At 28.0% G+C, this 12089-nt stretch overlaps 1 protein-coding gene across 1 annotated transcript; it reads right to left on the bottom strand.

Moving 5' to 3' along the window:
- Positions 1 to 6883: 6883 nt before the first annotated feature.
- On the bottom strand, positions 6884 to 11167 carry LOC114422768 (alpha/beta hydrolase domain-containing protein 17C-like). The gene is made up of 6 exons (XM_028389292.1): positions 10685 to 11167; positions 10552 to 10588; positions 9430 to 9666; positions 9263 to 9310; positions 7412 to 7857; positions 6884 to 7329 (listed from the first exon to the last, which is right to left on the bottom strand). Exons 1-6 carry the CDS (start codon positions 10984 to 10986, stop codon positions 7251 to 7253), a joined length of 1149 nt encoding a protein of 382 aa, XP_028245093.1. The 5' UTR covers positions 10987 to 11167; the 3' UTR covers positions 6884 to 7250.
- Between the last annotated feature and the right edge of the window lie 922 nt (positions 11168 to 12089).

The raw sequence follows: 12089 nt of genomic DNA, 5'->3' as shown, positions 1-12089 counted from the left end.
TGCTGCTATATTTGCTTTTGGTGCATTTTCTTATCTCTGTTTTATTTTCTTCAGCCATGGTTTGATCTTTGACTTTCGTTACTCTGCATGAATTATACATGTTCTGTATTGCTTATTTTCATGTCTTGCATCTAATTTCTTACGTGTTATATTATATGCATCTTCTCTTATCTTATTTTAATTATCCTAATTTAGAACTGTTAAATCCAATTACTACTACATTGTAGCAACACCCCAATTTAGACCTGCAGGCAATTAAATTGGTCGATATACATGTTTTTTAAATGCTAAGTCCACTTTTTTCTCATTGCACTGCAGTTGAGATTGTCTGCTATCAGACAGCCATTGATATTGCAATTTAAAGCTGCCTTCCATTGTGACAAGGTTAAATCAAAACCTTCCTTTCCATATTATATCCTTTGCTGCTTTTGATATTGTTTTTCCTTTTTTAAATACTTTTTTCCCCTTGTAGGACTCCATAGAAATACCAGGCTTTTATCAGCGCCAATGGCTACCAAATTATCCTGAAATTGTTGAATTTAAGTATGATGGGGAAACCTACGAAATTCAAGTCAGGCAACACAAGGGCAAACTTTACTTTGCTGATGGCCTAACAAGATTCAGGACAGAACTACAGATTTATGAATCTGTGATGATAAATTTCCTAGCCTGTGACCACCCCTCAAAATTTGACCTCCACTTCACTCCACCATTACACCAGTAGACATGCAAAAGGCACCGCGCATCAAGAAAACATATCTGGACATATGAAATCACCCAATCAATGCTAGGGGCACCATATCCACTGGTCAAATATTCATATCCATTTAAATCTTCTATACAAATATTAATTTCAATGCCTAACTCTTTTTTTTCCCTACAGCAACTTCCAGCCTCTGTCACACAATGCCTAATCCTCTGTGGAAATCACATGACAATTCTCTGAAGATTCGGACCTCCACTGCAATGGAATGTAGTTGTGCTCGACAAAGACATTGGTGATAAGTATGTCACTCTGCCTTGGTATAAATTCCTTCAAGAATGTGATTTTAGCCATGGAAACGAGCTCTCATTCTACTATAGGCGTGCTGACAAGATCTGGGAAGTTGTCATCAGGCGTGCAATTGATTGGGATGACAGTGATATAGATTAGGAAAACCTATGGTGTTATTTTGCAAAACAATGTTTGTTTATGTTTGTTTCCTACGTGTTTATATTTATCTTCAAACAATTTGACAATTGATCAACTCTACTATTTACAACTATTTAATATGAATGTTGATTCTTTTATTTTTTTACAATCTCTTTCTTTTTATTCTTCCATCGAAAATCATTTAGACAAAAGATCCGTACATGCGCACGACTTACCGACTAGTTAAGTATATTAAAAATATAGAACCAATTTTTAATATTTAAAATATAAGAGTAATTATGTAATTTCCTTGAGTGGGGGTGTGATCAGTCTCTAGGGAATATTTATTCTCACGGCAGTCCCACAGGAAAAAAATCCCCATCTACGGGCCCATATAGGACAATCCCCATGAGAATTCTCATTTACGGGTTCAAATTAACACCACATATATATCCCGCTTTTTCTATATTTTGCTTTTATTCCCTTTACATGTTTTATTCATCTTTTTTTTCCCCATTTATCAATTATCATATCAATCAAAATCAAGTACAATATTATTATTGTTGTAAAGGAAGGTTTTGTCAGATGACATTTGTTTATGACAAAATCTTCTTTTAAATAGTTTATATTAGTTGATTGACGCTTTCAGGGTAAGAAATAAAAGATAAAAATATACAAAAGAGAGAGGAAGTATTAAAAAAAAATAGAGTAAATTACAATCATCATTTTTTGGTTTATTTTTATTATATTAAATATTTTTATTTTTTTAATCCTATAAAAAATATTCTAATTATTAATTTTTTATTTTATTGGTTATCCTTTGATATTTTTCTTAGTTAATTGTAATGATAATTCCTATTGTTTGTTTTTATTACATTCATTACCTTTTTTTTTCATTACTTCTAGAGTAAATGTATGATTTTTTTTTAGTCATTTGAATTTTGACCATCTTTATTACTTTAATCTTTATGTTGTTTACTTATTTGACTTTTTTTATATAAGATTAATTTTATTTTGATGAAAAATAATTTTATGAATTCCAATTATTAAGTTATACTTCCGAGAGGAATTACACTTTAAAATGAATGAAGTTGTTCAAAACAAAGAAATTATAATAACCAATATTTAAATGTTGCAAAAAAAAAGTATAGATCAATTAATTATTTCAAAATACATAAAAAGATAGATTAATTATTTCGGAAACATACGCCAAGGCATGCCAAAATAACGTAAAAAACATTAAGAATTGTTGATGTAGTAGACCTCGATAACTCCAGTATCATATTTTTTATGAATATATAATCAATTATTTATTAATTATGAATTTTTTATTAAGGATATAAAACTTTAAATTTAAATATTTTAAATTATATAGAAATTAAAATAACTTTCCTAATTTCCAAACAAGAATAAGTTATTACTACATTTAATTGTATAAGAAGAGTTTAAAGAAATATTTGTAAATAAAAAAGTTGTGAAAAAAATGTATTATAAATTACATAGTCAAAGGCTTTCTAAATTTGACATCATCATAATATGTAGTAAAAAACTTTCCAAATAAAAACTTTTTATCATAATAGTCATAATTTAAATATTGAGGGTAAAATACTTTAAATTTTAATATTTTAAATTATATACAACTTTAAAAATCTTTCTTAATTTCCAAATAAAAATAAATTATTATTTTCTATGCACATTTATTTTTTTTTTACCAATCTATGCACATTTATTTGTATAAGAAATATTATATAAAAGAAAAGTTGGTATAAAATGTACTATGTATTGAATAGTAAAAAACTTTCAAAAATTGACATCAACATAATATTTACTCAATAATTTTACTGATTCTGCATTAATTTTCTAATACTTAGGGGCATTTGTTTTATGGATAATTTTTTTAGTCCCAATAATCTTATTCTTAAGAATAAAGTATGAAAATATTATTTCAGGTATTTAATAAAAAATGTGTTTGATTAACTATAAAATTAATTGAGAATATTTTTTATACTCTTGGGAATAATTAAGACATATATTTGGTTAAATTATTTTTTTTCCTAAAAATATATATTATAATTAATAAAATATTCATATGTTAAAAATGTTATTTTTTTGGTGAAACAAACCACTTTATTACAAAAGGAATGAATGACAAACAAATTATACTGGAAATGCTCCCAAGACAAAACTCATCTTATTACTCATTTACTTTTCATTAGATCTTAAACCAGTGGCGCACGGATTTTCTTTTCAATTATATATTTTTATATTTTATATTTGGATTTATATTTGTTAATATTTTAAATAAATATTTATAATTAAAATTATGTTAAATATAATTATATTAAAATTGAGAAAGTTGAATAATTATACTTTTAATTGAGAAAATCTTGTTCTCAAAATAATTAAACCTATTAAAATTTATTATAATTTATTACATGCTATTTTAATATGTTATTATTATTTTTCTCATTTTAAATGAATTCAAAAAGGGAACATTATTAATAATAATAAGTACACTGCTATTACCACTCTAGAACTATTTTATATTGATGATATACGATGGGTATGATGATGATTATTATTATTATTATTATTATTATTATTATTATTATTATTATTATTATTATTATTGTGTGATTTTTATATTATTTGTATTATATTCAATTTAATTAATTTTATAGGTGATCAACTATTTAATCTATCAACTTTAAAGGATTCTATTTATGATTATTATGGTGATATTATTATAAACTTAATTTATAAAAAATGTGTACTAATTATTATTAATTCCATCAATTTAATTTTTGTTAAAAGTAATTTTCAAGTATCTTAATATAATCTATTGTAACAATAATAAGGTCTTTTTTTGTCCTATTAAACCAAAAATATATATTATAAATTGAAGATTTAAAATGCAAATTAAATTATTGGATTTTGGTGTTGCTCTAAATGACAAAAACTAAAATGTATACATTATTTATACAATAGCAGTTAAAAGAAAAAAAATATGTGAAAAACTTGTCACAACCATGATAAAGATATAAGATAAAAGAACAATTAAATAACAAACACAGACACAGAAAATACTTAAGTTTTAAGATATTAAGACTAAACTATTTATTATTTTCTTTACACTTGAATCAAAAGTTGTTGAATAAGTAAAGGTCTTTCAATGTGATTAATTATAAATAAATTATCAATATAGACAGATGACATCGCTGTAACTTGAACATCAATATTAAAAAGCTACACTTGTTTAATTATATAGTTTTTTATATGATTTTAAAAAATAATTTACATATATGAGATTATTAAATTTTATTATATTATATAGTTTTGAATTTTAAACCTAGTTAAGTCATTAAATATTTTCCTAGTTAAGTTAATCTAATAACAATAACTAATTAACTAAAAATATAAATGAGATTATTATGCACGACAACCCTTTTCTATAAAACAGATGAAAAAAAGATAAATAAAAGAAATAATAAAGTATGATAAAAATAACAAAGAAGAAAAGATAAAAAAAAATAAATGTAAAGGAAAAAAAAGAGTAAAAAAAAAACAAATAAAATCCTCTGTCATTTAGCTAACGAAATATAGTGGGTATTTCATGCATAAAAAAAATACAGTGAGTATTTCAATTCAACTACATATTTCGTTGGGAGGGCTCATATTGTTTATGACCTTCTCCAAGTCTTGGGTTCTCAAAAATGGTATGAAGAACACGTAAAAAGAAGACATAGTAAAAACTCACTGCTTTCTGAAGGCGCTAAAAATTATGAGAGCCGGAAGTTAAAAATTAAAAATATTACATACATTCAAATAAAAAATCATGATTAAACCTAAAAATCCATTTATTTAAGAGATAAGTGTGGTTAGTTAAATTCATCCAACAAATAAAGAATATTTTTTTTCTTCTAAATTCAACTATGTATTTGCACACGTAAAACAAAAATATGAGATAAATAAGATGCAGATTTATATTAAAAAAAAATTCACCAAGATGAGGCAAAAAGATAAAAATAAGTATCCTTTTGTTTTTACCGAAAAGATGAGGCAAAAGATGATGAAATTCAACGTGTATAGCAATGTAACCTAAACAGCAATATAAACCAACAAAATCAACAAATTAGTGTAAAACTGAGAAACTTTTCTTCCAACCCCGGCATATCCATGTGAATAATATGAATAATAATTGGTGAAAGTGAAAAATCTATGTAGTTTTGAGTGGATGTGCAATCTTGTGAACAATAGTATAAGTTGTGTCACTAATGATGATGCTGAATTTATAAACTTTTATAAACTCATCTCAATCGTTGCTAAATCTCAATCGTTTTAAATTTAAATAAAAATATGTTATAAAATTTGAAGTAATTAAATTAAAAACATTTTGATGCAAAACAAAAACTGACAACTCTATAAAAAAAAACAGAATCTGACTATCCAAACTGACCATTAACACTGTTTTATTGCTAATTAATTACAATTACAAATAATTATCAAATGGAAGTTAAGATGCAAATAATAAACAAAACTTATTAAACCGAAAGACTATATTTTTTAGAGGAACCTAAAGACTATCATGTTGCACGTTTTCATATTTATTGTATATATATGTATATATTCACATTGATGTTTGATATTTTCTAAAAGAATTTGAATTTTATTTTATAGAATATTTTAAATCACTGCATAAATTATTAATAAATGGTATTAGATTTAATATATGTTTATTTTGATTATAAATAAAATTTTACTTGACATAAATACATATAAATTTCTTGATATGTAAATTATGTTGTAAATTTCTTAATATTTGACTTTGATATAACGGATAAAAAAGGAAAATAATATATGTTAATATGAATAGATATTTTAAATATGTATTAATTTATCATATATTTATATTAATAGATATTTTATATATGTTAATACAAACCTGTTTTGACATATATTTTATTTTATTTTTGTAAAAAAAAATATTTATTTTTTTTTAAAAAAAATTGAAAGCAAATTTGTTTTAATCTAATGATATTTTTCCCCTTTACATATAGTATATAGATAAATCTTAATTAATAGTATATATATGTATATTATTGTTGTTATTAGTATATTAAAAAAAATATAACATGAAATCAATGGATGTTGTAAGATTATAAAAAAAAATAAAATCTAACGGTTATAAAATATTCAAGCAGTTTCTCACAAAAAAATTAAATTGAATAAAATAATGGTTGTTGTTAAACTAATGACAAAATTCTAATGGTTCTAAAATGTTCAAGTAATTTTTTTTTTCAATTGTTAAATTAGTAAAATAAATCTAATGATTCCAAAATAGCTTTCTTTTTACAAAAAAAAAAAACATTTAATTAAATCAATGGTTGTTTTCATATTAAAATTTCAATCAAATGACCGATAAATGTTCAAATATCTTATACATCTACTGAATCAAATCAACGGTAGTTGTGAATGGATTATGAACCTATTTATCGAGTGACAATGAACACTTTCATCTATAGGAAAAACAAGGTTAAGTATACTATTACATCTCAAATTAATGGCTTTCAAGGTTCTCTTCCCTGTTATGCTTTTCCAAGCACAACACTTTTTACAAGCATTCAGTGTTTTCTTCTTCTTAACGTTTAATTCATTGCTTAATTTGCGGCTGATGCCGATTGCGTTCCCTTTGAGCCTCAAGGCCTTAGCATTTATCAATAAAAAACAGGAAACATGGTACAAGGCATGCCAGAGTGGAAAGTGATCATCACTAACAAATGTAGATGTTCTCAGTCACAACTCACAAGTCGAGTTTCTCTATGTATGAAATCATCTAACAATGCAGAACTGTAAAGACTTTTTATGAGAGAAGTGCTTGTTCATATAGCAACACAACCCTAGCGAATTGAACTCACTATCTCGGTTAATGCTAGCATGTTAAAAACAGGTTAGATTATCAACCAAAAGAAGATTTAGTAGCACATAATCTACCTTGTTAATTACTTTTTCATCTACTACGTTAGAAAATAAACCGTACACAACTGAACATTTTCCTATCACCCATCAACAAATCAAATAATAAGAATAAAATCTCCACGTGTAAGCTTTTGTCATAGTGTCATCTTTTTGCATGAGTTGCACTGGGCCTGAAACAACCAATATTGCACAATCCAACTGATCTCACCATGTCCCCAAAACTGCAGCAACAATATAGAAAATTTGTCAGAAACAACATTAGCACAACTGACATAAGCACATTGGAAATGGTTTGTAGCTGACCGGTCAATGCTATTTCTAGCTTTCTCAGGAATTTCTGCTCCATTGCATGCTTTCTCAGAGCGATCTACACTCTTTCTTGATTTATCTTTCTTATCTGGGCCAGCTCTTGACTTTTCTTTATGGTCTGTGCTTGTCCTAGGCTTTTCTTTGAAGTCAATACTTCGTCTCAAAGTCTCCCTTAGATCCATGCTGAGTCTAGGTTTCTCTCTAAAATCTGTGCTATTCCTTGGTCTGTCCAGTTGATCAGGAACAGGTCCAGATCCAGTTTTTTTATGCGATGACGTCTCAATAGCTGTGATAAATTTCTTGAGGTGCTTTATGTATTGAGGGTAAAGCTCCAGGTTACAATGATTTCCTCCTTTAATCCATAGGGGTTCATACTTTTGTTTGCAATGTTCCCAAAGTTGCTTCCCGTGGGAGTAATCTACTACATCATCAGCTGTTCCCTAAAAGATACATAAGCCAACACAAAAAAATACCATCTTACTATACGCTGATTGCATTAGGCTACTAGCATAGGCCTTTAACAAAACAGTTGACCAATTAAAAAAGTCTAACCCACCACCAAGTTCCCTGACATCAAATTTAACTATGTCAGCTAAATGTTCATTTAAATAAGGTGTGTCGCCATTTGATAGCCTAATTGAACATTATGTATGGCATATAAACCATGTTGATCCACTTTCCCTCTTATTTTAGTGCACACAACACAGAAAAAAAAATGGGCTTACATAATTTGGGTATTATGTTTCTCAATTGATTAAAAAATTGAATTGGATGTGAAAACTTGAATACATGAGAATGCTGTGTACGAATAATACCACTAATAGTATGGGAATCCCTATAGGCTATATAGATAGTTTATCAGCTTACAAAACAAAGGCTATGGATACTTCCATAGTAGTAGTTCCCACATGAAATATTCAAACTTGTTTCAAGTTATTCAAAATTTCCAATAACAAAATGTTGACAAACCAGTCCAGAATGCTGATAAAGATAGGAAACTTCATTTTATAAGAGAGCTAACCCAGATAATCACAAAATGAGTGAGCTAGAAAGCCTTACAATTTCTCATTGCATGAGGCAATTGGGAAGTTTAAGTTTGTGGATGTGGTTGTCAATGATATATTAAAGAATTACAGAGACATATTATTGCAAGCATGACAAATATGATAGTCAGTAGTCATCCATCTATCACTAAGGTGTATTTTATTAAGAAGGGAAAGGGAAACAGACAATTAGAGGCATGTATGTGTGGGTAATTAGGGGGTTGGTTTGGGAGAGTATTGTAACAACCTGATAGCTGGCAAGGGAGGAACGATCTGCCTCTGCCAGTGAAATGTATTAAACAGAGAGGAGAGAGGAAGGAGAGGGTAAGAAAGTTGAGTGTGCATAATCCTTATTTGATACTGATAATATCACAGCAACATCAGAAGAAGAAGGAACTCAGTCACATTTCATCAATAAAAAGTGTTACAAACTTCCAGTGCCAGTGTTCTGTCAATAGCACTTTGACATACTTGACACAATCACATAAATACTGTTTGAAAATTACAGATAGAAAGGCTCAGATGGACATCCAAAATGACAACAATCAAGAATTTCTAAGCAACTGAGAGAAATTTTAATCAGAATGGCTTCGAATATTTGATAGATCAATACAGCTGAATAAGTTCCATTCAATTTATTATTGATAATGATGAGGGTATGCATAGAAAGCAAAAGCAATATAGGCTAGTGTAAATGGGAGAGGGGATTCAACTCGGATTACAAATGAAAATATTTCTGTTTTGTACAATGGCACTTTTAATTTAATACTATTATATACTTAATAGAAAGAAGTATACTCACATGAATTACCAGAACTGGACAATTGACCAAGGGAATTTTATCAATGTTCTGCACAAAAAGCAGGAAAACATCATTAAATTGAAGCAATGGAAATATATATGTGTGAGACTCAAATTGAAGAATGTGATTGACCAATTTATTTAGCATTGATAGATAGAGATAAAAACCTTATAAATGTCAAACCAGTATGTCTTCTTGACAGGATAAATGACTCGAAGACCAGATAAGATGGGACTGTGGAGAATGACAGCCCTAAGGTTTGGTAAACGAGTAGCCAAATCTGTAGTGGGTCCACTACCGACAGATTGGCCATACAGAATAATGTCTTCCTCTTTCGCCCCATACATTTCTACCAGGCATTTATAAGCAGCTTCTATGTCTGCATACGTGTTCTGCTCACTAGGCTGTCCAAAAAATTTGCACGTTTTTCAACTCAATCTCATAATTATCTATACATCCTAGCTCAAAAAACATTAAAGGAATAATAGAATGATGTGAAAAAGAAATAGAGAACCATAGCATGCTTTATTAAAAAATGACTTTGTTTGTATAAGTTTGTTCAAACTCGTATATATTGAAAAATTAAAGAGTTTAATATGAAAAAAATTTAAGAGGTTAATTTTTATGCATAGTATACTTTTAAAAAATCAATCATATTGGTATTATTTTTAAGGTAGTTGTTGTAAAAATTAACAAACTTAGATGACAGTATAAAAATTCTTTACACGATCAGTGCATATACACAATTTGTTCATAATTAAATCTTTTTGTTCTATCCAAGAATAGCCATTCAACTGAAATCATCTACTTCCATTTTGGCTTTCCTTAAGTGAATCTGGGTTTTTTTCCTGCTAGTCAACAGCTCCTTCACCAAAGCAACAAAGTTTTTTTTCTTCTTCTTCAAACTCAAAAAATCCTTATTAATTGATATATATAGGTCATAGATTCTGCACTGTATAAATGGAGGAAAATTTTGCCATTTTTCCAAATTTTCTACATAAAGAGGATTCAAGCCATTTGATTGATATGACTATTTTATAATGAAAAAAAACTCAAAAAAATTGAAACCATTTCTGTAGTAAGAGTGGTAGAAAGAAGGGTAATTTCGGTATAAAAAAATAGTATTAGTCCCGGTATTTAAAAGTTCAAACATACTATTTTATATATTATCCGTAGAAAGAGTATTTCACTATGTCTAGACTCTAGACTTGAAAGCCGTATGATTAAGGGCCATGTTCTTTCAAAATCAAGTAAATCAAAAAATATAAAAACAGAGAAAAATTGCTTACCTTCCCAGAAGACTGGCCATACCCAGAATAGTCATAACTAGAAGAAGAAGAAAAATGAGAAATTGGAAGGATTAATAAAGAATGTGACATGAAATTAAAAGTAACAAAAAAGGAAGACGTAGTGAGTAGTGACCATAGGAGATTGAGTCGGAGGTGGAGACTGAGTTGGGAGAACAAGTCGTAGAGCTGACCCAGATCGGCGGCGTTGCCGTGGGAATAGAGCATGGTCAACGACGCGGAAGGGTTTCTAATGTACATGGCCACCACGCTGTTCCCTCGTCTCGTGCAAAGCTTCAATACGTCGACGTTTTCCCTAGTGGCCACCCCCGTCATCTTCAGCTTCCCCGTGACGTCATCCGCACCCACTCCGTACGACGGCGGATTGGGGGGGAAGAAAGCGAACTTGGCCGCCATAGACGACGTCACCGCCCCCATTATCAAATAATTGATGTTTATGGAGGCTGAAAGGGATTTGGATTGGCCTAACACGTGTCACTTTAGGGGGTAGTCTTCAGTGGCCACACTCACACACACTGTCTGGATGGACTAGTTTAAGACATGAATTACACAGGACGAAGAGTGATGCCAATATTAGATGGGTTATCCAATTGTAGAAACAAATCATTGATTCTCTTATTTATAGCTGGAATCATTCATATTTCATTCAAAATCTGTTATAATTATGTTTTTTTTTATTTATTTATCATGTAATTCTTCTATTTCAAAATTATTTAAAAAATTATTTCATATTTGACTTTTTAAAGTATATTTGAATAAGATATTTTAGTTCATTTTTTATTTTTTGTACTAGCTGAATTTTTTTTAAGTGTTTGATAAATGAATTCTTTTAATAACTTTTGATGTTTTTTAAAATATTATCTAAAGTCATATTTTTTTTAAACATTAATCTTTACTTTTTAGTTTTTTTATATTTTTTTATCTTTAAATTTTATTAGATTTTATTTTTAATATTTTTTTATCCTTTGTATAATTATACATTTTCTAATAATCTTTTTCAGCTAATTTTGTTAATATAATATTAATTATTTTCCCACTAATATCTCTAATAAGTATCATTTCAGTTTTTGATACAATATTAATAATATTAATACTATTAATATAATTTCTGCATGATAAAAAATATTAATATTAGTTTTATAAAATTACTATTCTTATTTATACATTTATTAATTTTCCCGACCCATGTAAAATAATTTAAAACAACATTTATATTTTGGAACGACGTTAGTATAAATCAATGCAAAATTGAAATTGGAATGGAAGGATATTGATGATATTTTCAAAATGCTACTCTTTTTTTGCTTTTCTTCAAATGTAAGGGTATTTTTGTGGGTCATTCATAGGTGAGTTCATCCCTCCTAATAATAATTTTGTCATGCACATTAGTCAAGATTTGAACCTCTAATATCATATTTAAGAAGTTTAAGTTACAACTACTTAAACCATTGATAAAATGCTTTGTTACTAAAGCCTATGTAATAGATGATCATCACATAGGAGAAATTTTGCTTTGATAC

The sequence above is a fragment of the Glycine soja genome, chromosome 8 (genome assembly GCF_004193775.1).
Source record: "Glycine soja cultivar W05 chromosome 8, ASM419377v2, whole genome shotgun sequence".
Classification (NCBI taxonomy): Eukaryota; Viridiplantae; Streptophyta; class Magnoliopsida; order Fabales; family Fabaceae; genus Glycine; species Glycine soja.
This window is presented reverse-complemented; position numbering and strand designations above follow the sequence as displayed.

Coding starts and splice junctions, on each gene's coding strand:
- LOC114422768 (XM_028389292.1), bottom strand. CDS start 10,986: ATGGGGGCGGTGACGTCGTCTATGGCGGCCAAGTTCGCTTTCTTCCCC. Junction 10,589..10,684: donor CTCCGACTCAATCTCCTATG/GTCACTACTCAC, acceptor TTCTTCTTCTAG/TTATGACTATTCTGGGTATG. Junction 9,311..9,429: donor ACTGGTTTGACATTTATAAG/GTTTTTATCTCT, acceptor CTTTTTGTGCAG/AACATTGATAAAATTCCCTT.